At 56.2% G+C, this 25,155-nt stretch overlaps 1 protein-coding gene and 1 pseudogene across 1 annotated transcript in view; one reads left to right on the top strand and one right to left on the bottom strand.

The window, feature by feature from the left end:
• Positions 1-14,180: 14,180 nt before the first annotated feature.
• Positions 14,181-14,349, top strand: LOC142766261 (U2 spliceosomal RNA; annotated as a pseudogene).
• A 9,494-nt stretch (positions 14,350-23,843) lies between these two features.
• LOC142765915 (uncharacterized) overlaps positions 23,844-25,155 on the bottom strand; it is a 121,871-nt gene continuing 120,559 nt past the window's right edge. The window contains exon 2 of the mRNA XM_075867720.1: positions 23,844-24,758. Coding sequence (XP_075723835.1) covers positions 23,844-24,572 — 729 coding nt within the window. The 5' untranslated portion in view covers positions 24,573-24,758. The remainder of the gene's footprint in view (positions 24,759-25,155) is intronic.

Below are 25,155 nucleotides of genomic sequence, written 5' to 3'. Positions count from 1 at the left end.
CCTGCGGGGGTGAGTTCGACAATAAATTCAATGAAAGAAAGAGTGTTTGAATTTACCAAGGATATCGGGGTAAACGGCGTGGGTGTGGCGAGTGTCCGAGACGGTGGCATCACGCCGCCCCGGCTGACGCGGTATTCGCGTGCGGGGAGTGCGCTAGCTGTGTTTACACTTACGATTGCTGTGGGAAAATAAATGTTTCTGTAGAAATTTCATAATTGGAGCCCCCCCCCCTTTTTTTGGTTATGTTCACACGTACATACTCAAGTTTTTATTTTTTTAAACATCCCTACACATATTAATAAAACTATTGAGTAATTTATTATTACTGTTTCGGAGGAAAGCTAGAAGTGTGTATACGATGTGTATGTACATATGTGTGTAGAAGTGTGTATGTATGTGCCAAGCTAATTCCGCTTTTCCAATTCACCCGTTTCGGAACGAAAAATAAAACAGCCTCTAGAAAATGGTTGTTGGTGTTTCTGTTTACAGTTGCAGTGACAAACGAAGGCATTTTAATTTCACATCTTCACGCGACGTCTTAACCTGAAGACGCGTGCTCTCGCCGCGTCTATACATCTACACTATTCCCCGTCACAAATTAAAATCGCAAAGAACGCCACAGGACCCACCCCGCACACACCTGCTGTACGGTGGAGCGGCAAAGCCCCGATGTGCTTTTTCTATGTCCACTGACCTGGGTCCCAGCTTCTGCCAGCGGTGGCTGTAATTCGTTGCCACGCGGTCAGCTACCTCGCTGGCGCCCTCAGCCATCACCTTGATGACGATATGATGATATGTGGGGTATGACGTCCCAAAACCACCATATTGCTGCGACAGGTTCGCCACATTCAAGTAGCCCGCCACAATCATCGTCACCAGCACCAGCAAGACCCGGCTCGGCTGGCATGCGCCACGCGTTCGGACGTTCAACAACGAGAAAAAGGAAGTTAGTCAGATCTGTGCCACTCGGCTACTCGAACTTGACGACCATAGTTTTTAGAATCGTGGGCACAAGTTCGCCCTAATAAAGTCGCTTGTTTTTTCAACCTGTCGGCGTCAGCATCGCTACATTTTTGGTGGAGGTGCTGGGTTATGAATCGAAGCCCCACGAGCTCAAGACAGCGTAGCCCTGACGACCAGCGTATCAACCCCGTGGAAGTGACTCCTGTACACCAGAGGGCAAGTCGCCGTCTTCGAGGTGACTCACCTGAGTTCGGTCCTCTTCACTTCATACCAAGGGGAATTCAAACGATGGATGCCACCACTATGACTAGCCAGGTAACACCGGCACAAGTGTTCATTAGCCAACCGCACCAGCCGCCAGTTTTCCACGGCGACTCGTACGAGGATGTTGAAGATTGGTTGGACCTGTTCGAGAGAGTAGCGAGCTTGAATGGATGGGACGAAAGAGAGAAGCTCCGTCGCGTATACTTCGCCCTGGAAGACTTCGCGAAGACATGGTTTGAGAACCATGAAACCTCGTTGTCTACCTGGGAGGTATTTCGACGACAAGCGGTGGCTACGTTCGCGAACATAGACAGGAAAGAAAAGGCGGAGGCAGCTCTTCAATCGAGAAACCAGCTAACAAACGAGAGTGCTGCTATGTACATTGAGGACATGGTCCGCCTGTTCAAGCGTGCAGATTACAACATGGCTGAGGATAAGAAGGTGCGCCATCTAATGCGCGGAGTGAAGCAAGAGCTGTTCGCCGTTCTCGTCCGCAACCCTCCGAGCACGGTTGCTGAGTTTTACTCGGAAGCGACGGCCATCGAAAAAACACTGGAACAGCGGGCTCGGCAGTACAACCGGACTGCGCATCTGCACAGGTATTTCCCGGAGGCGTGCGAAACGACGTTGAAGCCCTGCGAGAGCTAATTAGATCAGTTATCAGAGAAGAACTGAGCAGACTGCATATGCCCCAGACTTCAACTGCACTATCTGTTACGGACGTTGTTCGTGACGAACTGAGGCAGGTGATACGAGAGCCAGAGCGTGAGCTGCAGCCGGTTCGACCTATCCGAACATACTCTGAGGTTGTCAGACAACCCACGGTACACAGCAATGCAGCAGTTGCGATGGCAACGACTCCTCTCCCACCTGCGGCACGCAGCGCCCCTCGTCCACGGGAACCGACAGCTACCTATCTGCCCCCAGGAGCACGTAGCACACATCACTATGTGGAGCGTAGGCCCAGGAAAAGTGACGTCTGGCGTGATCACGAGCGCAGGCCTCTGTGTTTTCATTGTGGGGAAGCGGGTCATCTGTACAGATTCTGTCCTTACCGACAGGCTTGATTAAGAGGCTTCCCGTCATATGCACCGTGCCCCCGAAACGGCGAACGACCAGCGGAGATTGAGGAGTACTTGTCGACGCGCCAGAACTCGCCAACTCTACGCCAACACCGGTCACGGTCACCATCGCCTATGCGCTACCGGTCATCCAGCCCACGTACACCTTCAAGGCTGCCTGGTCATCGCTCTCCAAGTCCACACCCGGAAAACTGAAGCAAGCGACCTGTGGAGGTGAGGCCGCTGATAACGTCAGTTACAAAGATCCTCCAATTTGGTTTGAGGGTGATGACGGTGTATTTCCGGTAGATGGGTGCAGCAACGAAAACGTTACTTCAGATTTGCGGTTGAGAATGGAAGGCTGGGAGCTGAATGCCTTAGTCGACACCGGTGCTGATTATTCAGTGATAAGTCACAAGATGGTGAAAAAGCTAAACAAAGTTGTGACACAGTGGAGTGGATCGCAGATACGCACGGCAGGCGGTCACATTATTACGCCCCTTGGCAGATGCACTGCAAGACTTGAAATACGGGGCTTTATTTACGTGGCCGATTTCATTGTGCTGCCAGAATGTTCAAGAGAACTCATTATAGGAATGAATTTTTTGCGAGCTAATGGCGCCGTAATTAACCTGCGTAGGTCCAGCGTGTCGTTTTCGACTGAACGAGCTATACCTGTGGAGGAATCTGAGGAACGACGCCAAACTGCTCTACGCGTTGTTCATGATGACGTAACTGTGCCGCCACGCTGCAGTATAATGGTGCTCGTAGAAAATGATGCATTGTACAACCGCGAAGGCATAGCGGATACAAATGTAGGACTGTTTTTGAACAAAGGTGTCTGCGTAGCTAGGGGTCTTGTTCACTTGACGAATGGCCGTGCAGATGTCTTACTCACAAATTTCTCCAATGAGCTTCAACACATCGCTCAAGGCACGGCTATCGCCTATTTACACGACTTCTGTATGGCGACCGAACTATGCAGCTTAACGACATCAACCACTCGACCAGTGGCCTGCAACATCGACACATCCGTGACCGTCAATCAGAGCCTTCCGGACAGTCAGAAGAAACAGATTTATGCCTTGGTAAAAGAATTCTCTGATTGCTTTTCAAGTACCTCGAAGGTCCAGTGCACGTCAATCACGAAACACAGAATTATAACGCAAGACGACACGAGGCCTATATGCCAGCATCCATATCGGGTGTCACAGAAAGAACGGGAAATTATCAAGAAGCAAGTGGAGGAGATGCTTTCTGATGATGTCATCCAGCCTTCGAATAGTCCATGGGCGTCTCCCGTAGTGCTCGTTAAGAAGAAAGACAACACACTTAGATTCTGCGTCGACTACAGAAAACTGAACAGTGTGACTAAACGAGATGTCTACCCCTTGCCACGTATCGACGATACACTAGATCGGTTGCGATCCGCAAAGTTTTTCTCCTCCTTAGATCTGAAAAGCGGATATTGGCAAATAGAGGTCGACGAGCGGGTTCGTGAAAAAACGGCATTCGTAACACCAGATGGCCTCTACGAATTCAAAGCGCTTCCATTCGGCCTCTGTTCCGCACCAGCGACGTTCCAGCGAATGATGGACACTGTCCTCGCCGGACTGAAATGGCAGTCATGCCTAGTGTATTTGGATGACGTGGTGGTATTCTCTGCAACGTTCGACAAACATCTAGAGCGACTACGCACAGTATTGGAAGCCATCCGGTCAGCGAAATTGACGATCAAACCCGAAAAATGCCACTTCGGCTTCGAAGAGCTGCGATTCCTTGGACATGTCATTAGTTCCGAGGGTGTTCGTCCCGATCCCGAAAAGACAGCCGCTGTTCAGAGGTTCCCTACACCCAGAGACAAAAAGTCAGTGCGTCGATTTTTGGGTTTATGTGCCTATTATAAACGATTTGTGAAAAACTTCTCAAAGATTGCGGAACCTCTTACAAAACTGACAAAAGACGACGTGCCCTTCACGTGGGAAAGCGAACAACAGAAAGCTTTTGACGAATTAAGGAAACGACTACAGGGCTCACCAATACTTGCCCATTTTGATGAGACAGCCGACACAGAAGTCCATACCGATGCCAGCAATGTCGGCCTCGGCGCCATCCTTGTCCAGTGGCAAAATGGTCAAGAGAGAGTGTTAGCCTATGCCAGCCGCAAACTATCAAAAGCTGAGGCAAACTACTCTGCAACTGAAAAAGAGTGCCTCGCAGTCATCTGGGCCATAAACAAGTTTCGACACTACCTTTATGGTAGACCGTTCAGAGCTGTCAGTGACCACCATGCTCTATGCTGGCTGGCAAATCTCAAGGACCCGTCAGGTCGACTAGCAAGATGGAGCCTTAGGCTGCAGGAGTATGATATTACGGTCGTGTACAAATCGGGAAGGAAACACAGCGATGCCGACTGCCTGTCACGCTCTCCTGTCGATCCAAGTGTACCTGAAGAGGAAGACTTTCCGTTTCTAGGCGTTGTCGACACATCCAAAATCGCTCAACTACAACGAGATGACTCGGATTTGCTGGCACTTATACAACACCTGCAGGGTCTCGACGTTCAAGTCCCTCGCATATTCTCCAGAGGGCTCTCCGCGTTCTGCCTTCGAGGAAGTGTCCTTTACAGGAGGAACTTCGAGCCTAATGGTGAAACGTTTTTACTAGTCGTGCCCACAGCCATGCGAGAGGAAATTCTGCACGCATGCCACGACGAGCCAACATCTGGACACATGGGTGTGAGCCGAACATTCGCCAGGATTCGGCTGAAATACTATTGGCCTAAGTTGCTCGCATCAGTGCAGCGCTACGTGAAAACTTGTCGTCAATGTCAACGGCGCAAAACTCCACCCGTAAAACCAGCCGGCCTTCTCCAGCCAATAGACCCTCCAGATGCCCCATTCCAACAAGTCGGCATGGACTTCCTAGGACCTTTGCCGACATCGCGTGCAGGCAAGAAATGGATAGTCGTAGCCACAGACTATCTCACCCGTTATGCTGAAACTGACTCTCTATACAGTGCGACAGCTGCCGAAGTCGCCAAGTTCTTTGTGAACAACATAGTGCTCAGACATGGTGCGCCAATCGTCGTTATTACGGATCGGGGCACCGCATTTACTGCAGAACTAATGCAATGCCTGATGCGCATGACAAATACCGATCACAGAAGAACAACGGCGTATCACCCTCAGTCAAATGGCTTAACCGAACGCCTCAACAGAACTCTGACCGACATGCTATCAATGTATGTTGATGTTGAACATAAACAGTGGGACGAAATATTACCCTACGTAACATTCGCATATAATACAGCCGTTCAAGAAACAACCCACGTTGCCCGTTTCGAACTAGTATTCGGCCGAAGAGTGACCACCCCGCTGGATGCCATGTTACCACTACAGGACGAAAGCAGCTATCCACCTGACTTAGATGACTTCTTGCAAAGAGCCGAAGAAGCACGGCAAATGGCAAGATACCGAATACGCCACCAACAGCACGTCGATTCTAGTCGCTACAACAAGCGACGCAGTGACACACTTTATCATCCCGGTGACAAAGTGTGGATATGGATACCAGTGCGCCGCCGCGGACTCTCTGAAAAGCTTCTTTGCCGATACTTCGGCCCTTATGAAGTACTCAACCGTGTCAGCAACGTCACTTATGAAGTTAGATCCGCTGGACACGTGAGTTCAAGACGCCGCAATCCCACGGAAGTGGTCCACGTAGTCCGCATGAAGCCCTATCATGACAGATCGTCGAAAAACGAGTGAGAGTGCGCGTGTATCTTTGCACTGTCTTAAGCATCGGGACGATGCGTCTGAGGAGGGGGGCAATGCTGCGACAGGTCCGCCACATTCAAGTAGCCCGCCACAATCATCGTCACCAGCACCAGCAAGACCCGGCTCGGCTGGCATGCGCAACGCGTTCGGACGTTCAACAACGAGAAAGAGGAAGTTAGTCAGATCTGTGCCACTCGGCTACTCGAACTTGACGACCATAGTTTTTAGAATCGTGGGCACAAGTTCGCCCTAATAAAGTCGCTTGTTTTTTTAACCTGTCGGCGTCAGCATCGCTACAATATGATTATGAGAGACGCCGTAATGCAGGGCTCCGGAAATTTCGACCACCTGAAGTTCTTTAACGTGCACCCTAATCTGACCACAGGGAAATGCAGCCGCCGCGGCCGGGTTTCGATCCCACAACCTGCGGGTCAGCAGCCGAGTACCTTACAGCCACTAGACCACCACGACGGACATCGCCTTGTTGATCACACACTACATTTCTGAACACCAACTCATACCAGCTCATCCACCGTTGGCTCTCGTTAATTACAACAAACATCCTCGCACGCTCACCTCAATGGAATTGCCAGTTGCTGGAAGTTCCAAGAAAATTGCGCACTAGACGTACGGACGCACCACGCACGTACCTGAAGCGCCGTGGAACCCCGGACGCGTGAGATCACGCCCCGGGCGAGCTTTGCTGTGCTTTGCCTCTGTACCCACTCATCACTCCTCACAGCTTCACTAAGCCGAGTATGTAGAAGTCGAAGAAACAGAACAACAAACCGGCCAATCCCCCACAGTGGGGTGAGCCACAAGTGAAGGCCAACAAAAACGAGCAACACCAGCGAGCGCAGTGACGAAGCTATCGTAATGGGGCGAAATAATCCACGAATATGGCAGCACGTTGACGCACGGTCGCATTTGTGCAACCACCCGTCTCCCGAAGACCGCCTGTTGCGAGTCTTCTCACACGTTACTCAGCGGAATTCGACGAAAAGCGCAGGCGAGTACTTCTCCACTGATTTCCGCGACCACTTGACGACCGCCTTCTGACGACCGCCTCATGTCCGTCTGGCACGATCGACGGAGCGCCGCACCAGCGCCTCGAAAACGCCACCATAGCACTCCTACCCCTCGGAATCAGCAAAACTTGGACAAGCGTTTTCGACCACGACAGGCAGAGCCTGCCGGCCCGTTGAACGCTTGAACGACATCGCAGCGGCATGTCGCACACTCACGTTCCGTCACCCTCTGCCACATGAACCTTCATTCAACGGCTTCACAACGCACGCGGTAGACGTTTTGCGCGAATTCCCGGGTCTGCCTTTTACGGCAGGACCTTCGTCGACCTCGGTGCGGTGTTACGCCACGTCGGAACTTGCAAGGCATACGTTGAGCGCGCTGAAGCAGCCAAAGGCAACACCTTTTCGCCGATGATTGTGGGCGTCATTGCAGAGGCGTTGCTTGGGCAGCCAGCGTAGAAGCCATGTTGGATGGGTGATGTAGTCACATTTTGCACAGTCATTTTTTTTCTTTTTTCCTTCCAGGCTTTGGTGCTCGAGTTGGACATGTAGACTATGCATCAGTTTTTAAAACAAGTGCTGTAGCATCCCTCGTGACATGCCTGATAATGTTCGCCGGCAAGCATTTGGTGTGACGTCATGGTTACATTCGAGAGTACGCATGCAAGCAAGCACGCGTGGCTTTGACCTCTGGGAAAAAGAAGGTTTCAGTTTTAACATGTTTGTAAGCGAAACAAGAAACTTCAAGCGGAGTAGGGATAAAAGCAATGCCGTGAAGCCAGCGCCGCCGCTGTCGGTGCACAATGTTGGCTATGCATGGGTGGACGTCAGAATTGCTTTGCTACTGTTTGCCTGGCTTTTGGCCAGGACTAAGTACGAGGTGTGAAAGAATGGATTTTAATTAGGTGCTAGTGAATTGCATCGCTTCTCGGCCTTTTGGCTAAGATCAAAGTGTCGAGCTAGCTGTTTTCTACGAGTCACTCTGCGAGACCTGGGGTCACGTCACGCTGACGTCGGCCCCCGGTCCCTCTGAAGACCGAGGAAGAAGACGCCCCGCGGCAGCGCTGCTCCGTTCTGCGCGCGCCTGCCGCTCCTGGGTTACCGGCTCCCGCCTGGTGCCCCTGATGCCTGCAGCCGCTTGGACCCGGTCAACGCCTACTGCCCCGGAGTCCCTCTGCCGTCTTCGCGGCGCCTACCTCTACTGAGCGGTCCTCGCCTCGGCTGAGCCGCTCATTCTACTAGAGTGCAGCTCGTCTGCACATTACGAGTTATCACAAGTCACGCCCTCCTGGGACCAGCGTCCTCAAGAATGGCGACCCCAATGGAGCTCCCAGCCCGGGAGAACTGTTTCTTGTTCACCGCGCCGGAAGGTGACGTAAGCATCGATAATTTGATTGACGCTATGGAATTGACCGTCGGTGACGATAGCGTATATGTGTTGCAGCATATGGGCGGTGCCAAGTTTCTCGTTTGCACCCGGAACGCTAGCCAGGCGACGAAATTAATGGTTGCGGAAGGTTTCCGCGTGAACGACCAGCACGTGCCGGTTGAGGCCGTCGGGCCACCGGTCACGTTTGTTAACGTTTACCGGTACCCTGTGTACATGTCCGACGAGACGCTTGGCAACGCCCTTGCGCAGTACGGCAAAATTAAGGGCATTTCTTTTGCCCCTGTAACAACGAGGTTTAACAAACTTAGTGGCGTTCGAGTTGTAAAAATTGAGATGAGTCGACCGGTGCCCAACTTCGCCACCATCGCGGGCCACCGAGTGATGTTTGAGTATCGCGGGATGCGCCGTGTGTGCGCGCGCTGCGGCGAGGTCGGACATATGGCGACTGCGTGCACGGCCGCGTTTTGCAAGCGTTGTGGCGTCTTCGGCCACGACACAGAGGGTTGCACAGCCGAGTGTACTCGTTGCGGGGGCCGTCACGGGACGCGCGAGTGTTTCCGCAGGCGTTCCTACGCGGCCGCTGCCCGCGGTTCATCAGTGCTGACAGCTACCAACGCAGCACCTTGCCAGTCATCCGGTGCCCCTTCGCCGAGGTCTGGTGACCCCCCTTTGCGTCTACAGGTATTAACGCCTAAGACTGCGCGCCGCGCGACCGCAAAGGGCCCCCTCTCATGGCGCCGCGAGGGGGAATCAGACTCGAGCGCTGGCAGCAGTGCGGCGTCTTCGGGTGTCAAGGGAGAGACGCGCGGGGCGTCTGACTCCGTTGCTTTGGCGTCGGCGTCTTCTGGCGCAGACACAACCGATTCCGAGTCGAACCCGACGCGGCCGGCGTCCCTTACGACGCCCGCAAGCCCATCGGGCGCCGAGGACTGGCCGCCTTTGGCTACTTCAGAGGACGCGTCCCTGACGCCTCCTGAGCAAGAGGAAACCAGCCACCCCGTCTCCAGCGCGCCAGCCAACGTGCTGGCAACATCTTGGCACAGGATTTGGGTGGGCTCCCGCAAGCCCCGGCCCGTGATGACAGGCCCATCGTCAGCCGCGGGCAATACGCACTGCCCGAGGTTGATGACCACGCGTCGTCAGACCCTTCCACCGAGCGGGACGCGCCCCACAAGGGCCGGCGACCGGACCCACCCGCGGTTCACCCGGTGCCTGGTCGCGAGCGGAGATCTCGTTCGCGCTTTCGTCGTCGCCGCGGGGAGGGGGCTGGTCGCGATTCGGGCGCGCGGGCCTCGGGTCGCGACGCGGGCCGCGAGCCGAGGTCTCGCTCGCGTCGTCGTCAGGGAGAAGAGCCGCAGCATGACTCCCGTGAGGGTTCCCCCACTCGTGAGGCGAGGCAGCGGCGGACCAGGCTGGAAGTCAGCAGCAGTGACAGCGACGCCCCGCCGAAGGCGAAGACCCCGAGGTTGGGTGGGAACGCCATGACCAAGGGGGACCCCCCCGCGGATGGCGGCGAGACAACCGAGTAGGCGGCGGCGTCGCGGCGCCGCGCGGTATTGGGGGGGGGGGGGGTTTGATGTGCTCGTGTGCCTCCGACGCGTCCGAGCCCGTTTTTTCTTTTCTTCGTTTGCCTGGAGTGCACGGACGCTGGCCGCGTCCCGTGATCCCGGCGTGTTTTCTTGGCTTGCTCCTGGGGTACAACGCCACAGAGTCGTTCTGGCTGCCTTCAGTTTGTTTTCTGTGAAGACGCGGCCCACGCTGGTCATGTCGCCTGCTTTTAGCGTCGGCTGCCATAAAGGCATGCGCTTCTCAGCTGTTGCGCCCTGTTGCCATCATGACAGGGCCCATCTCCTCCTTCCCATTACCAAATTTATTCCGCTATGCCTCACCTTAAAATAGCTTCTTGGAATGTCAGGGGCTTCCGAGATAGGACAAAACAGGAAAGCGTCCTAGCGTTTGCCCTGTCCCTGGGGATCGATGTGCTATTCCTCAAGGAGACGAATTTTCGATCGCCTCTGGGCGTCGCCACCTTCAAGAAAACCTTCCGGGTCGACGCCTTCTTCTCACTGACAAACGCGAGGGCATGTGGGGTGGGGGCCATCTTCATTACGGGCCGCTTCCAGCAGAAAGCTTTTTGCATATTCGGCGCAAACGGCCGCACTCTTTTGTTAGATATATTCGTTAATGGGAAGCGGTGCCGCTTTGTTAACGTTTGCGCCCCGGTGACCAGAACGCAAACTAATAACTTCTTCCAAGATCTACACCAGCTGCTCACTGAACCACTCCCACACATTCTCTTGGGAGACTTTAACTGCGTAACAGACTCGCAAAGGGACGTCAGGGGACCGGGCCGCGGAGCTTTCACATACCATGCGAAAGAGCTCGTGGGGCTCTTAAGGCACCTCTCTCTTACGGTTGTCTGGCTTCACGTCCACGGCGACCTTTTCGTACCCACGCGCTCCTCACAACTCACCGCCACCCGTATCGATCGGACCTACCTGCCCGACTTCCTCTTTTCTTCGGTGGAGGCATGCGAGGTCCTGCCCCTCCCGGCCACCCTCGCTAACCGTTCCGACCACCTTCCACTCGTCACCACAATAAGGTGCCGCCACGGAATTCTCAGCGGCAACCATGGCTGGCGGCTCGACGCGGCTTTGCTCCTCGACGAGGATAGCGTCGAACGAATCAGAGAGCGCATTCAGGCCTCAGTTGACGACGTCTCAGAATTGACCCCAGAATCATGGGAAGCATTGAAAGCGGAGTGGAAGACCATTCTCCAGGACGAGGGAAAAGCCCGAAAGCGCAGGATCACAGACAGACTGAATGAGACCTTACGCAGGATCTGTATCATCAGGGGGGCGGACACCCTGACGGACTGTACGCGGGGCCACCTCGCTGCTCTGGAGGCCGAACATACCCGGCTACTCCAACAACGTGCGCGAAGGCCACCCAAAGACCAGGCCGAAGCAGACCCCAATGGGGTGACCGGGAACGGCCGTGTTCATATCACGCGGGTTCGGCGCCCGGACAACTCCTTCGCCACTGACCCAGATGACATTGGAAGAACCTTCCGGAACTACTTTGCAGACCTCTTTCGAGACACAGACCGCGCCGGCACCCCTGACGGGGAGCATCTGTATGAAGAGCTCTGTCGTAACCTTGCGCGCCTCGAGCAGGATGAAGCTGAAATGTTGGGCAGTGATGCAACAGCGGAACAAGTAAGGACACCATCAAGAACATGCCACCGAACTCCGCTCCTGGCACAGACGGACTCACAGCTTCCTTCTATTCCACCTTTTGGAATGAACTGAAGAACGTCCTCGTGCTCATGGTAAACATGGTGGTCACCCATCACCGGAAACCACCATCCTTCGGCGAAGGGAGGATCGTCCTCCTCCTCAAGGAGGGCGCCCAGCAGGAGGAGCTTTCGGCCTGGCGGCCGGTCACCCTTCTGAATGCTAACTACAAGATGGTGGCTTCCCTGCTAAACAACCGCACGAAGCCACTGCTACAGACCATAGTTTCAGCGCAACAGACCTGCGAAGTGCCGGGCCGCTCAATTTTCGCCAACTTGACGTTCACGCGGGATGCCTTCGAATACTTGACTGCCAAATCTTTGTCGGGCGCCTTCATATCGCTCGACCAAGCGAAGGCCTTCGATCGAGTTGGGCCCGAGTACATGCTCGAAGTCCTGCGCCGTTTCGGTTTCCCCGCACACTTTGTGGAAAGGATCGCCCTACTGTACAGAGATCTTACGTGCCACGTAGTCGTAAATGGCGACCCATCGACTAACTTCGCGTACGAGAGAGGCATCCGCCAGGGATGCCCACTTGGGCCCACCCTCTTCATACTCTCCCTCGAGCCGCTGCTGACAAGAATCATGAACAACGACCGCATTAGGGGCTTTCCACTAACGGGGGAGGCCACAATCAAAGTGCTCGCCTATGCTGACGATGTTTCGTTGTTTGTCCTTGACCCGGCAAGCTTACAGGCTTTCTGGGAGACGTTCGCACCCTACGCGGACGCCTCAGGCGCGCTCCTTAACATGGAGAAAAGCAAGGCCATTGCCTTTGGCGCCTTCCCCCGAGAGGCTCTGGGTGAGCTGTGCGCAGTGGACACCGTCGAGGTACTGGGCATCTACTTTTTTGGTGGCGGTGTGGTGGAGAAAACCTGGCAGCGAGCTTTGGAACGCGCACAAGTGGCAATAGAGCGCCTCAGCCCCAAAGGCATGTCTTTGCGCGATAAAGCCCTGGCAGTGACAACCACCATTTGCGCCTTTGCATATTACGCCAGTCGAGTCGCCGTGATGCCCGCCAGGACAGCTACAAGGCTAATGAAAATGATCGGCGCCTTCCTATGGGATGGCAAGCCCGCGCCCATACGCCGCACCCTCCTACACCTCTCGACGGACGAGGGTGGCCTCGGATTATCACACCCGCCCACTACTAGCAAAGCGCTGGCTTTAAAAACGGCTAGGCAATTGTTCCAAACACCCGGATACGTAGGGAGGGACATCATGCGCTACTGGTGCAGCACAAACGCTGCCTTCCTGAATGCGGAGCGTCCCCTCACTCCGCTTGCGGAAGCTCCCTCAAGCTTTTACAAGGGCGCCGCAAACACTATGCGGATGCTTGAGAAAGACGCCTCCGAATGTGATATTGACAAAACCCCACCCAATCGCATCGCGGAGGACATTGCGCGGCACCAGTTGACGCAGGAAGAATGCAGGCAGTCCCAAAAATGGCAACAGAACGCGCGCAGAGATGGGCGGAGAATGCCCAAACCGGTAGCAGACTTCTCGTAGAGGAAGAATTGGGACATCCTACCAACTCGCCAGTGCCTACACAGGCTGGGCATCGTACCTCCCGCCCGCTGTCCCAATTGTCCCTCCATAGAAACTCTTACACACGCCCTGCATAAGTGCCCCACAGCTAAGCCAGTGTGGCGGATAGTGGCGAGAGAGTTTCATATCCACCCCCCTCCAGCCCTCGCCAGGAACAGAGGCGCTTTCGCCAAACTGGTAGTAGCGTGCACGCTGTTCGTGCTTTGGAACCGGCGTTGCCTAGCCGAAGCTAGGCATAAACCAATACGGGCAGCCTTCCCCGCAGTAGCCAAGATACGCTTGATGTTGTGCATTATCTGTCAAAGGATCTCGAAACCAGCGGCGAGGGAAAAATTCCTTCGCCGATGGCACACAAGTTCTTTCTACTACAAAATGGCAAGCTGCGCCTCCCCATCACCCCCTTCTAACCCTCTTCCACCAAACTGTCGCTCGGTATGGTGTTGACCTCATAACCCACGTTTCTCCTTTAAAATAGTATCTCCGTTTTTATTGTCCGTGTGCTCGTCTCATCCCTTGAGTCTGTATAGCCTTCTGTGTTTTGCAAGAGTCTTTTTTGTTTAGCCACAATACACACTGTGCTTGTGCAATTTCTCAACACATGTGTAGGCAACTGTGTGTTTGATCACATGCTTCTTAATATTTTTATAAAAATGAATGCACATGTTAATTTTGCACTGTACACACTCCTTGAAATGGCGTATAAGCCTGTAACCTGGAAATTGTATTTTGCTGCTACTGTGTGATTTCAACCCATGTCGCAGTGCCTCTCAAGTTATCTTGTGACCCTGAGCCTATTGTCCATTTGTGTTGTAGCCCCTCGGTGGAGGGCAACGTGTGACTCGTTAATAAAATTTCCCTTTGTGTAGTATCTGTTCTTATCAGCTCAATATCTGATACGGATCCTATTTGGATCCAAGATATTAAACTTATTTTTGCAATGCGGCGGAGTGCTTGAAGCTTGCTTCACCTCCCCCACGGGTTGGCCCGGTATTGCACTACCTCCGGGATCGGCCCACTCACCCCTGCGGTGGTGAGTTCGACAATAAATTCAATGACAGAAAGAGTGTACGAATTTACCAAGGATATCGGGGTAAACGGCGTGGGTGCGGCGAGTGTCCGAGACGGTGGCGTCACGCCGCCCCGGCTGACGCGGTATTTGCGTGCGGGGAGTGCGCTACCTGTGTTTACACTTACGATTGCTGTGGGAAAATAAATGTTTCTGTGGAAATTTCATAATTGGAGGCCCCCCTTTTTTTTGGTTATGTTCACACGTACATACTCAAGTTTTTATTTTTTAAACATCCCTACACATATTATTAAAACTATTGAGTAATTTATTATTACTGTTTCGGAGGAAAGCTAGAAGTGTGTATACGATGTGTATGTACATATGTGTGTAGAAGTGTGTATGTATGTGCCAAGCTAATTCCGCTTTTCCAATTCACCCGTTTCAAAACGAAAAATAAAACAGCCTCTAGAAAATGGTTGTTGGTGTTTCTGTTTACAGTTGCAGTGACAAACGAAGGCATTTTTATTTCACATCTTCACGCGACGTCTTAACCTGAAGACGCGTGCTCTCGCCGCGTCTATGCATCTACACTATTCCCCATCACAAATTAAAATCGCAAAGAACGCCACAGGACCCACCCCGCACACACCTGCTGTACGGTGGAGCGGCAAAGCCCCGATGTGCTTTTTCTATGTCCAATGACCTGGGGCCCAGCTTCTGCCAGCGGTGGCTGTAATTCGTCGCCACGCGGTCAGCTACCTCGCTGGCGCCCTCAGCCGTCATCTTGGTGATGATATGATGATATGTGGGGTATGACGTCCCAAAACCACCATATGATTATGAGAGACGCCGTAATGGAGGGCTCCGGAAATTTCGACCACCTGAAGTTCTTTAACGTGCACCCTAATCTGACCACAGGGAAATGCAGCCGCCGCGGCCGGGTTTCGATCCCACAACCTGCGGGTCAGCAGCCGAGTACCTTACAGCCACTAGACCACCACGACGGACTTCGCCTTGTTGATCACACACTACATTTCTGAACACCATCTCATACCAACTCATCCACCGTTGGCTCTCGTTAATTACAACGAACATCCTCGCACGCTCACCTCAATGGAATTGCCAGTTGCTGGAAGCTCCAAGAAAATTGCGCACTAGAAGTACGGACGCACCACGCACGTACCTGAAGCGCCGTGGAACCCAGGACGCGTGAGATCACACCCCGGGCGAGCTTTGCTGTGCTTTGCCTCTGTACCCACTCATCACTCCTCACAGCTTCACTAAGCCGAGTATGTAGAAGTCGAAGAAGCAGAACAACAAACCGGCCAATCCCCCACAGTGAGTGTGAGCCACAAGTGAAGGCCAACAAAAACGAGCAACACCAGCGAGCGCAGTGACGAAGCTATCGTAATGGGGCGAAATAATTCACGAATATGGCTGCACGTTGACGCACGGTCGCATTTGTGCAACCACCCGTCTCCCGAAGACCGTCTGTCGCGAGTCTTCTCGCACGTTACTCAGCGGAATTCGACGAAAAGCGCAGCCGAGTACTTGTCTACTGATTTCCGCGACCACTTGACGACCGCCTTCTGATGACCGCCTCATGTCCGTCTGGCACGATCGACGGAGCGCCGCACCAGCAACTCGTACACGCCACCATAGCACTCCTACCCCTCGGAATCAGCACAACTTCGACAAGCGTTTTCGACCACGACAGGCAGAGCCTGCCGGCCAGTTGAACGCTTGAACGACATCGCAGTAGCATGTCGCACACTCACGTTCCGTCACCCTCTGCCACATGACCCTTCATTCAACGGCTTCACAACGCACGCGGTAGACGTTTCGCACGCATTCCCGGGTATGCCTTTTACGGCAGGACCTTCGTCGACCTCGGTGCGGTGTTCCGCCACGTCGGAACTTGCAAGGCATACGTTGAGCGCGCTGAAGCAGCCAAAGGCAACACCTTTTTGCCGATGATTGTGGGCGTCGTTGCAGAGGCGTTGCTTGGGCAGCCAGTGTAGAAGCCATGTTGGATGGGTGACGTAGTCATATTTTGCAGTCATTTTTTTTCTTTTTTCCTTCCAGGTTTTGGTGCTCGAGTTGGACATGTACACTATGCATCAGTTTTTAAAACAAGTGCTGTAGCATCCCTCGCGACATGCCTGATAATGTTCGCCGGCAAGCATTTGGTGTGACGTCATGGTTACATTCGAGAGTACGCATGCAAGCAAGCACGCGTGGCTTTGACTTCTGGGAAAAAGAAGGTTTCAGTTTTAACATGTTTGTAAGCGAAACAAGAAACTTCAAGCGGACTAGGAATAAAAGCAATGCCTTGAAGCCAGCGCCGCCGCTGTCGGTGCACAATGCTGGTTGTGCATGGGTGGACGTCGGAATTGCTTTGCTACTGTTTGCCTGGCTTTTGGCCAGGACTAAGTACGAGGTGTGAAAGAATGAATTTTAATTAAGTGCTAATGAATCGCATCGCTTCTCGGCCTTTCGGCTAGACCAATTGTCGAGTGAGCAGTTTTCTTGGCGTCATCGCGCGAGACCCGGGGTCACGTCACCCTGACGTCGGCCCCTGGGGTTCAAGTTCCAAGACAAGCCTTCGCGGCACCACCGCACCGTTCGTGCGGCTGCCGCCCCTGGGTCTCGGGCCCCGCTGCCCGGAGCCCATCTACCCCATGCCAGGAGGAGGAGCAAGGCCCCCGGTCAACGCCCGCCGTCCCGGAGCCCCCCTGCGGCCCACCTGGCACTACCAAGTCCTGAGCGGCGTCCGCCCCAGGTGAGCCGCGTCCTACCAGAGTGCAGCTAGACTGCACGACACCAGTCTTGTTACCAGTCACGCTCTCCTGGCGGCCAACGGCAACGCCCACCAGAATGGCGTCAACACCAGACCTCCCGGTGAGGGAGAATTGCTTTATGTTTAATGCACCAGAGGGAGATGTTTCGATCGATGACCTGATTGACGTGGTTGAATTAACGGCGGGGGAGGACAGTGTTTTTGTGCTCCAACATATGGGGGGCACGAAATTTTTGGTATGCACCCGCAACCCTAGTCAAGCTACAAAATAATGGTAGCCGAGGGCTTCCAAGTCAACGGGGTAAACGTAGCAGTAGAAGCGGTAGGGCCGCCGGTTACGTTCGTTAACGCGTACAGATATCCGGCCTACTTACCGGACGAGATACTCAGCAACGCGCTCAGCTCGTACGGCAAAGTGAAGGGCATCACTTTTGCTACCGTAGCCACGCGCCAAACAAAGCTAAATGGGGTTCGAGTCATTAGGATAGAAATGAGCCGCCCGGTGCCCAATTTTCTGACAATCGCGGGGCACCGCGTAATGTTTGAATACCGCGGGATGCGCCGAGTGTGCGCACGGTGCAGCGAAGTCGGGCACGTGGCCTCCGCGTGCTCGGCACCGTATTGCAAACGTTGCGGAGCCTTCGGGCACGAAACAGAAGGTTGTGTTGAGGTGTGTAAACGATGCGGCGGCCAACACGGAACCAAAGAGTGCTTCCGGCGGCGCTCATACGCGTCGATCGCCCGCGGATTCCCCTCGTTGTCCGACCCTGCTCCTTCGCCCAGCAACATAAGCGGCCCTCCCTCATCTAGGGCTTCCGGTTCGTCCCGCCTACAAGTTCTCACACAAAGACCCGCCCGCCGCACGACGGAGAAGGGGCTCGCCCCCGGAGGTCCCGATACCAACACGGAGCAGCCCACCGGCAGCAGCACGGAAACCACGTCCGGCAACGAAGGAGAGAGGCAGGAAAGGGTCGACGACGCCAACTCCGAGACATCGGGAACTGAGTCAAGTGACTTCGAGTCGGTTCCGACGCGTTCGCCACCTACAGCACCGCTGCCCCTCTTACCAGCCCTGGAAGATTGCCGAAGTCCGACAACCGCTTTTAAAGGAGCTGCCGGAGAAGCCAAGCCGGACGAGGCCCCTCTTTCAACCCCCATGGCACCTCCCAACGTGCTAGCGCCGGTGACCAACCGCGACCTGGAAGATGGCCCGCGTGACGCCGCCCTTGAGGACGCGCCCATCGTCAGCCGCGGCTTCTATTTCGTGCCCGATGGCCATGACAGTAACAAGTCTACACTGGCTCCCGCTGCATCCCCCCAGGCACTTCATTCAAGTCGCAAAGCTGACGCCACAGCAGGCCACACGACGACCGGCCGCGAGCAACGAACTCGTTCGCGATCACGTAGGCGACACGGCGACGACGATAGGCGAATAGGCGAGCGAAGTGCGAGAAGCCCGCAGTAAGGAGATAAAGACAGCGACGATCCGGGCCCGAGGGACGGAGTAGCGACAGCGACGCTCCGCCCCATGCGAAAACGAAAAAGCTTGAGGCAGCCAGCACAGGCAAAGGGGAGCCACTGCCACCACAACCCCTCGCCCCCAGGACCTAAGTTCACCTTTCCCGTACCCTTGCCTGCAGCGATGCGCCGCCTCCTTTCCCTCTACTTTACTACGCCTCCCCCTCTCCTAATCTCGCAGCCCAGGGGCCCTCCTCGCCCGCGCACCCGACAGCGCCTGCTCCCTCTCCCGCTCACTGCTCTTTTGTTGTGCGCCTTATCAGCCTAGGTGATGGCTTCGCTCCGCTTCGCAACGTGGAATATCCGCGGGTTCCGCGACAAGGAGAAGCAAAAACGGGTAGTTGCCTTCGCCAAAGACGAACACATCGACCTCCTGTTACTGCAAGAGACCAACTTTCGGTCCCCCCTGGACGTGGCCCACTTTCAGCGTGACTGCCGGGTCGAAGGTTTTTTCTCCTTGACGACCGCCCGGTCCTGTGGCGTCGGGGTTGTTTTCGTCACGGGCAGATTCCGCCACAAATCTCATTGTGTTTTCGGAGCCAACGGGCGCACATTGATCCTGGACATCCTCATAGACGGGCGTAGGTTCCGCTTCGTGAATGTTTACGCACCCGCTACGAGGACTGACACCAACGTGTACTTCCGGGAACTCCACGACAACCTGGCGGAACCTGTCCCATACGTCATCTTGGGAGACTTCAACTGTGTTGTTGGCTCGACTCGTGACGTCCGGGGCCCGGGACGTGGAGGCTCTACATACCATGCCAAAGCGCCGGTAAGGACCCTCCGCCACTTGCGCCTCAAGGACGCCTGGGTGTACTTGCACGACGCCGAGTTTGGCCCGACCCGAACTTCGCGAACCACCGCCAGCCGTTTAGATCGGGCATATATTCCCGACTTGCTACAGCCGGGGGTGACATGGTGCGACGTACTTCGGGTACCAGCCGACTTAGACAACGCGTCCGATCACGCCCCACTGGCCACGACCGTGAGAGGAATGCCCGGCCCCAGACCAGACGACGCGTCCTGGCGCATTGACCCTGCGCTGCTAAATGATCCCGAGTCTACCCGGGCGATCCAGCGCTTGATCGAGGAGTCGATAAAAGCCACCCCCCACATCACTCCGGAAACCTGGGACGACCTCAAGGAAACCTGGAAAGCGCTCCTCCAAGCGGAGGGAAGGCAAAGGAAAAGGCGCAACACTGCCAGAATGAATGAAATTCTGCGCAGAATGCGTATTGTTCAGAGCGCCGATAACCTTACTTCCTGCACCCGGGACTACCTCGACGTTTTAAAAACGCAGTACGACCGGTTCCTTAGAGCGTCCACCAGAGACCGTAGGAACACACAGGCAGGGTCAGAAGAGCCGAAGGAGGTCAACCTTAAAGACGTTTGCGGCAATGGCTCCACTAAGATCACTGAGGCAAAACGCCCCGACGGCTCCTTCACGGAGGACCCGGCCGAGATTGTCGCGGCATTCTGCGACTATTTCAAGCTGGCCTTTCGTGAGCCGGACCCCGACGCGACCTACCCGACACCTTCCCTCATGAAGGAGTTTTGCAAGCACATACATCGCCTCGAAGAAGACGAATGCCCGACCTTGTGCAGCCCCGTGACAGAGTCAGAGCTGAAAGCCGCCGTCGCGTCTATGCCACCGCGGTCAGCCCCGGGGACGGACGGCCTCACCGCGGGCTTTTATGCGACTTTCTTTGACACTTTGGCTGCACCATTGCTGGCGTTGGTGAACTCTGTGCTCGGGGAACACGCGAAACCTGCTTCCTTTGGCACGGGACGAGTAGCCCTCATCCTGAAAGACGGCGCCCCGCCAAACGATTCTGCATCATGGCGCCCAATTACGCTACTCAACAGTGACTACAAAATTGTGGCCGCCATTCTAACAACCAGTTGAAGATTTTCCTGCCCGATGTCTTCGCCCCGCACCAAGCTTGCGCTGTCCCAGGCCGATCGATGTACTGGAACCTGAACATGACCAGAGACGTCTTCATGTACGCCACCAAGAAGAGAGTGTCAGGGGCCTTCCTCTCCCTTGATCAAGCGAAGGCATTTGACCGGGTACGCCATAGCCACCTGTTCCAGACCCTCCGTGAGTTCGGCCTCCCGGAGACCTTCGTGCGGGTCATCAGGCTACTGTACTCAGACCTGCGGTGCAGAGTCGTTGTTAACGGCTCCATGACAGACAACATCGAGTACCCAAGAGGCATAAGGCAGGGGTGCCCACTAGGCCCTACACTCTTCGTGCTGTCAATTGAGCCCCTCCTTACGTCCCTTGCCTGTGACCCGAACATCCGAGGCCTGCCGCTTACTGGTACGGAGGAACTCAAGGTCTTGGCCTATGCGGACGACATCTCGCTTTTCATGCGAGAGTCGCGCAGCCTCCAGCACTTCAGACGAACCTTCGCCGCATACGCTGAAGCGTCGGGTGCCATGTTGAACGAGGGCAAAAGTAAGGCTCTCCTTTTCGGCCCCTTCCCCGCAAGCGCAATCGGAGGTTTTGAGGTGGTCTCCACAGTCAAGGTGCTTGGAGTGTACTTCTCCTGCGAAGGGGTGGCGTCGACCACGTGGTCACGAGTTCTAGACCGCGCCCACCTCCTCGTTGAGCGCGCCAAGCTCCTAGAACTCACGCTGCGAGAAAAGGCAGTCGCTGCAAAGACCAGCGTCCTCGCCCTGGCTGCCCATGCCAGCCGAGTGGCAGCGATTCCCACAAGGACGGCAAATGAACTGAACAAACTAGTCAATGCCTTCATGTGGAACGACAAGCCACCCCTTGTTAAGCGGAGCTTCCTGCAGATGGCAGTGAGCGAGGGGGGCCTGGGGCTGCCGCACGCCCTGACCCTGAGCAAGGTACTGGCATTGAAGACCGCCCGCATGCTCGCGCAAAGCAGCAGTTACTTCGGCCGCAAGCTGCTCTTCTACTGGTGCAGCACAAGGCTTGACTGGCTGGAGGTGGACCGGGCTACAGGACCACTCGCCGAGTCACCGGCACCTTTTTACAAGGCAGTGGCGGCGACAGCGCGAATGCTTTGCAAAGAACTGCCGCTGACACCGTGGCCTCTCCGCAGGTAATGCGGGCACCCTGGTCCAGAAGCTCCCAGGCGACGGAAAGGCGACAAGAGGCTTTGCGTGCCTCCGTCAAGACAGACTGCAGCTGGGTCGCAGTCTGCCGGAAGTCACCCTCCGTTTCGCCTGAGAGGTAGGCCTCGGTGTCGTCCGTGTCCGCCGGTCGCCTCAGCCGCCTCGACACCACCCGGTTGAGCTCCTCTCTCGCTCGCTCCCGGACCTCCAGATCGGTCGACGACAGGAGCTTGAAGGCCCCGTCCACTCGGCAGATGTCGCTGAGCTCCGCCGCAAGAGGGATTCCTGCAGTGCCGGCTTGTGCACTCTCGTACACATACTCATTTGGTGCTCTTTCCGGCACGTACAGGGTCCTCTTGATCAGCGGGCGAAGCTCCTCGTCCAAGCGATGCCACTCTCCTTTGCTGGCAAGACCCACCCGCATGGCGAAGTTGAGGGCTGGATACAGGAATGTTTTGATAGAATCCAGCCTCTGCCATGGGGTGAGCATGGAGGAGAGCAGCCGTCTGCCGAGATGGATGGCCTCGTCGACCGTCGTCTGGTCCGGTAGCACCCGGAACCCCACAGGACGCCCCAGGAACCGGTGCTCCTCGAAGTCCGCCAGTGCCGGGACCGGGACGGTCCCCGCGGTGAAAGTGGTGGGCCGTGTGCCCACCGGGTATCGCCCGGACAGGTGGAGGGTGCGGCACTTGGCGGGCTTCAGCCGCAGCCCGAGCGGGTCCGAAAGGGCCGTCACCACGTTGAGGTGGCGCTGCAAGGTGGCGGGATCCCCGGCGAGCAGCGTCAGATCATCGGCGTAGGCAAGGATGTTGTGTTGCCTATCGTCTCCCTGCACCGCTCTGATGATGGGATCCACCACTAGGTTGAAAAGCAGGCCGCTCAGGGGGCACCCTTGGCGTAGGCCCGCTCCCATGGTGATGGGCTCCGTGGTGCCGTCAGCTGCCACGACGCAGGTGGTGTTGGCGCGGTAGAGTTCCTCCACGATCTCCGCGAAGGGCTCCCCCGCGCCGGCGCCGCGGACAGCGTCAACGAGGGCCTCATGTGCGACCGAGCCGAAGGCGTTGGCGTAGTCGAGGAACCCCACGCACAGCTCCCCACCTCCCGTCCTGGCGTCGTCCAGGAGTCCCTGCAGCACGAAGTTGTGTTAGAACACCCCATCGTGCGGCAGGAAGCCCTTCTGACACCTGGACAGTACCGCATGGTCGCCCAACCACCACTGCAGCCGGGCGGTGAGACATCCGGCATACAGTTTGGCGATCGTTCGACCAAGGGCAATGGGTCGCCAGTTTGTGGGGTCCTCGCGGTCGCCCTTCTTGTGAATGAGGATCGTCTTCCTCGATTTCCAGCTCCGGGGTGTGCGACGGTACTTGAGGCAGACGTTGAATACCGCCGCAAGGTACCGCCCTTCAGGATCCACCTGCCTCCAGTGGTTGTAAGTGAGGCGGTCCTCTCCCGGAGCTGTACTCTCGCACCTTCGGAGCTTGGCTGCGACCTCTTCATCCAAGAAGAGGCAGAGGTCCAGTTCTTCGTTGGTGGGGGCTCGCGTCCTGAGTATTGTTGTATCCACTGCTACCGGGGACCAGAGGCGGGTGAAGTAGTCGTGAAGCGTGCCTGGGTCAATGGGGCAGAGCTGCGAGGGCCCTCCACAATCAGCTGGACGGCTCGGCGCCGGTTCCTCCTGTAGAGAGCCTGTATCTGGGAGGGGTTATCGGGGTTAATCTCGCGCCGAGATGGTGTTTGGCGCGAGTCCCGATTGGGCAGCCTCAGGTGGTCAGTAATGGCTGCCTTTGCGCGGTCCAGGATGGTTTCGAACTGCGCCCACTCCTCCTCAGATACGGGCAACCGGCTTAGTGCCCGCAGCTCCGCCGTCATCTCGGCTAAGACCCAGGCACTCTCTGGTCCGGCGGTGTCGGCCACCTCCTCCTGGGTGCCGTATGTGCTGCCGCTGTGTCGGTCGACTCTGCGGGGTGTCATCGCCTCGGGAGAAGGTGGTGGTAGGCTCCCAATGGCTCGCCCCGCAGTCTGCTCTGGAGGCTCCCCCTCTGCAGGACCGCAGTACTCCTCCAAGGGGGAACTTAATCGTGCTGCCTGGTGGTCAGCTGGGCTTCCCGCCGCATCCTAAACGCCGCCTGGCAGGGGGGTAGGCAGGACCTCCTGTGTAGAGGTTCCTGCGGCGGCATTTTGGGTGGATGAGCGGTGGCCTGCTGCTGCTGTTCCGTTTCGCCCGGTGAAGAGCCGGCGCCACTCTGCAAGGGGGAGGGGGCCACCACTTAGGGTGTTTCGGAGTGGCGGAACGTCCGGGCGAGGCCTGCTGGTGGGGGCTGGTAGAGCCGGTGGCGCTGGTGGGCGGCTGTAGGGGCGGAGCACCCGCGGCGACGTTTTGCCTGGCCTGCTTCGCCTCCTCCCTCAAGTGCCACTGTTGGTGGTTGTGAAGGCCCTTCCTTGAGGGGAAGGACCTTGGGCACTTTTCGCATTGGTGCCGGAAGCACTGGGAAGGGGCGGAGGTGGGAACGTTGGCCAGGCACTTGTTAACATGAGCCATTGTTCTTTGGCCCAGCACGTCGCCGCATAACGAGCAGATATACGAGGTGCTCGTTATTCTGGTTCCGTGCTCCGCCTTCAGGTGCTGCTCCAGGGACTGCCGCCGAGAGGTCCATGTGGCCGGGTTGTAAGTGGCCCCGCAGCCGAGCTCGCAGCACTCGATGGCAGGAGGCACGGGGAGGTACACTACAAGTGTACTCCCGTTGCGCACAGGCTTGCGCTCCTGCCAAGGGGGGTTGGCGTCGTCCTCGCTGGTGTCCAGGGTTGGACCCCCGGAGGCCATGACCCTATTGCCACGCTAGGCGTGAGGGCCAGGGGGCCTCGGTGAGGACGGGGTGGCCAACGGCAACCATGGCAGGGCCAGGGAGGCGCCCGAGTGCAGCTGCGGCAGGTCCAGGACGGCAGGCGCAGCAACGGCAGGCAGCAGGCAGGACCGAGCAGCAGGCACGACCAGGCAGGGCAGCAGGTCCTGGGGCAGCAGGACCGATGCAGCTGGTCCAGGGCAGCAAGTCCAGGGCTGCCGGTCCAGGGCAGCAACACCAGAGTGGCAGGCAGGCAGCAGGAGGCGGCCGAATCCGAGTAGCAGCAGTGGACAAGGGGTGGGTGAGGGCGAGGGAGAAAGACTCCGCTGTAACCGGGCGGATATCCGGTTTCCTCTACGAAGATCAGGGAGTGCAGGGCGGTCAAGCCACCACTACACTTTGATCTTAGCCAAAAGGCTGAGAAGCGATGAGTGATGAGTGGGTACATAGGCAAAGCACAGCAAAGCTCGCCCGGGGCGTGATCTCACGCGTCCTGGGTTCCACGGCGCTTCAGGTACATGCGTGGTGCGTCCGTACGTCTAGTGCGCAATTTTCTTGGAACTT

Source organism: Rhipicephalus microplus, chromosome 6, assembly GCF_043290135.1.
Source record: "Rhipicephalus microplus isolate Deutch F79 chromosome 6, USDA_Rmic, whole genome shotgun sequence".
NCBI classification, from domain to species: Eukaryota; Metazoa; Arthropoda; class Arachnida; order Ixodida; family Ixodidae; genus Rhipicephalus; species Rhipicephalus microplus.
This window is presented reverse-complemented; position numbering and strand designations above follow the sequence as displayed.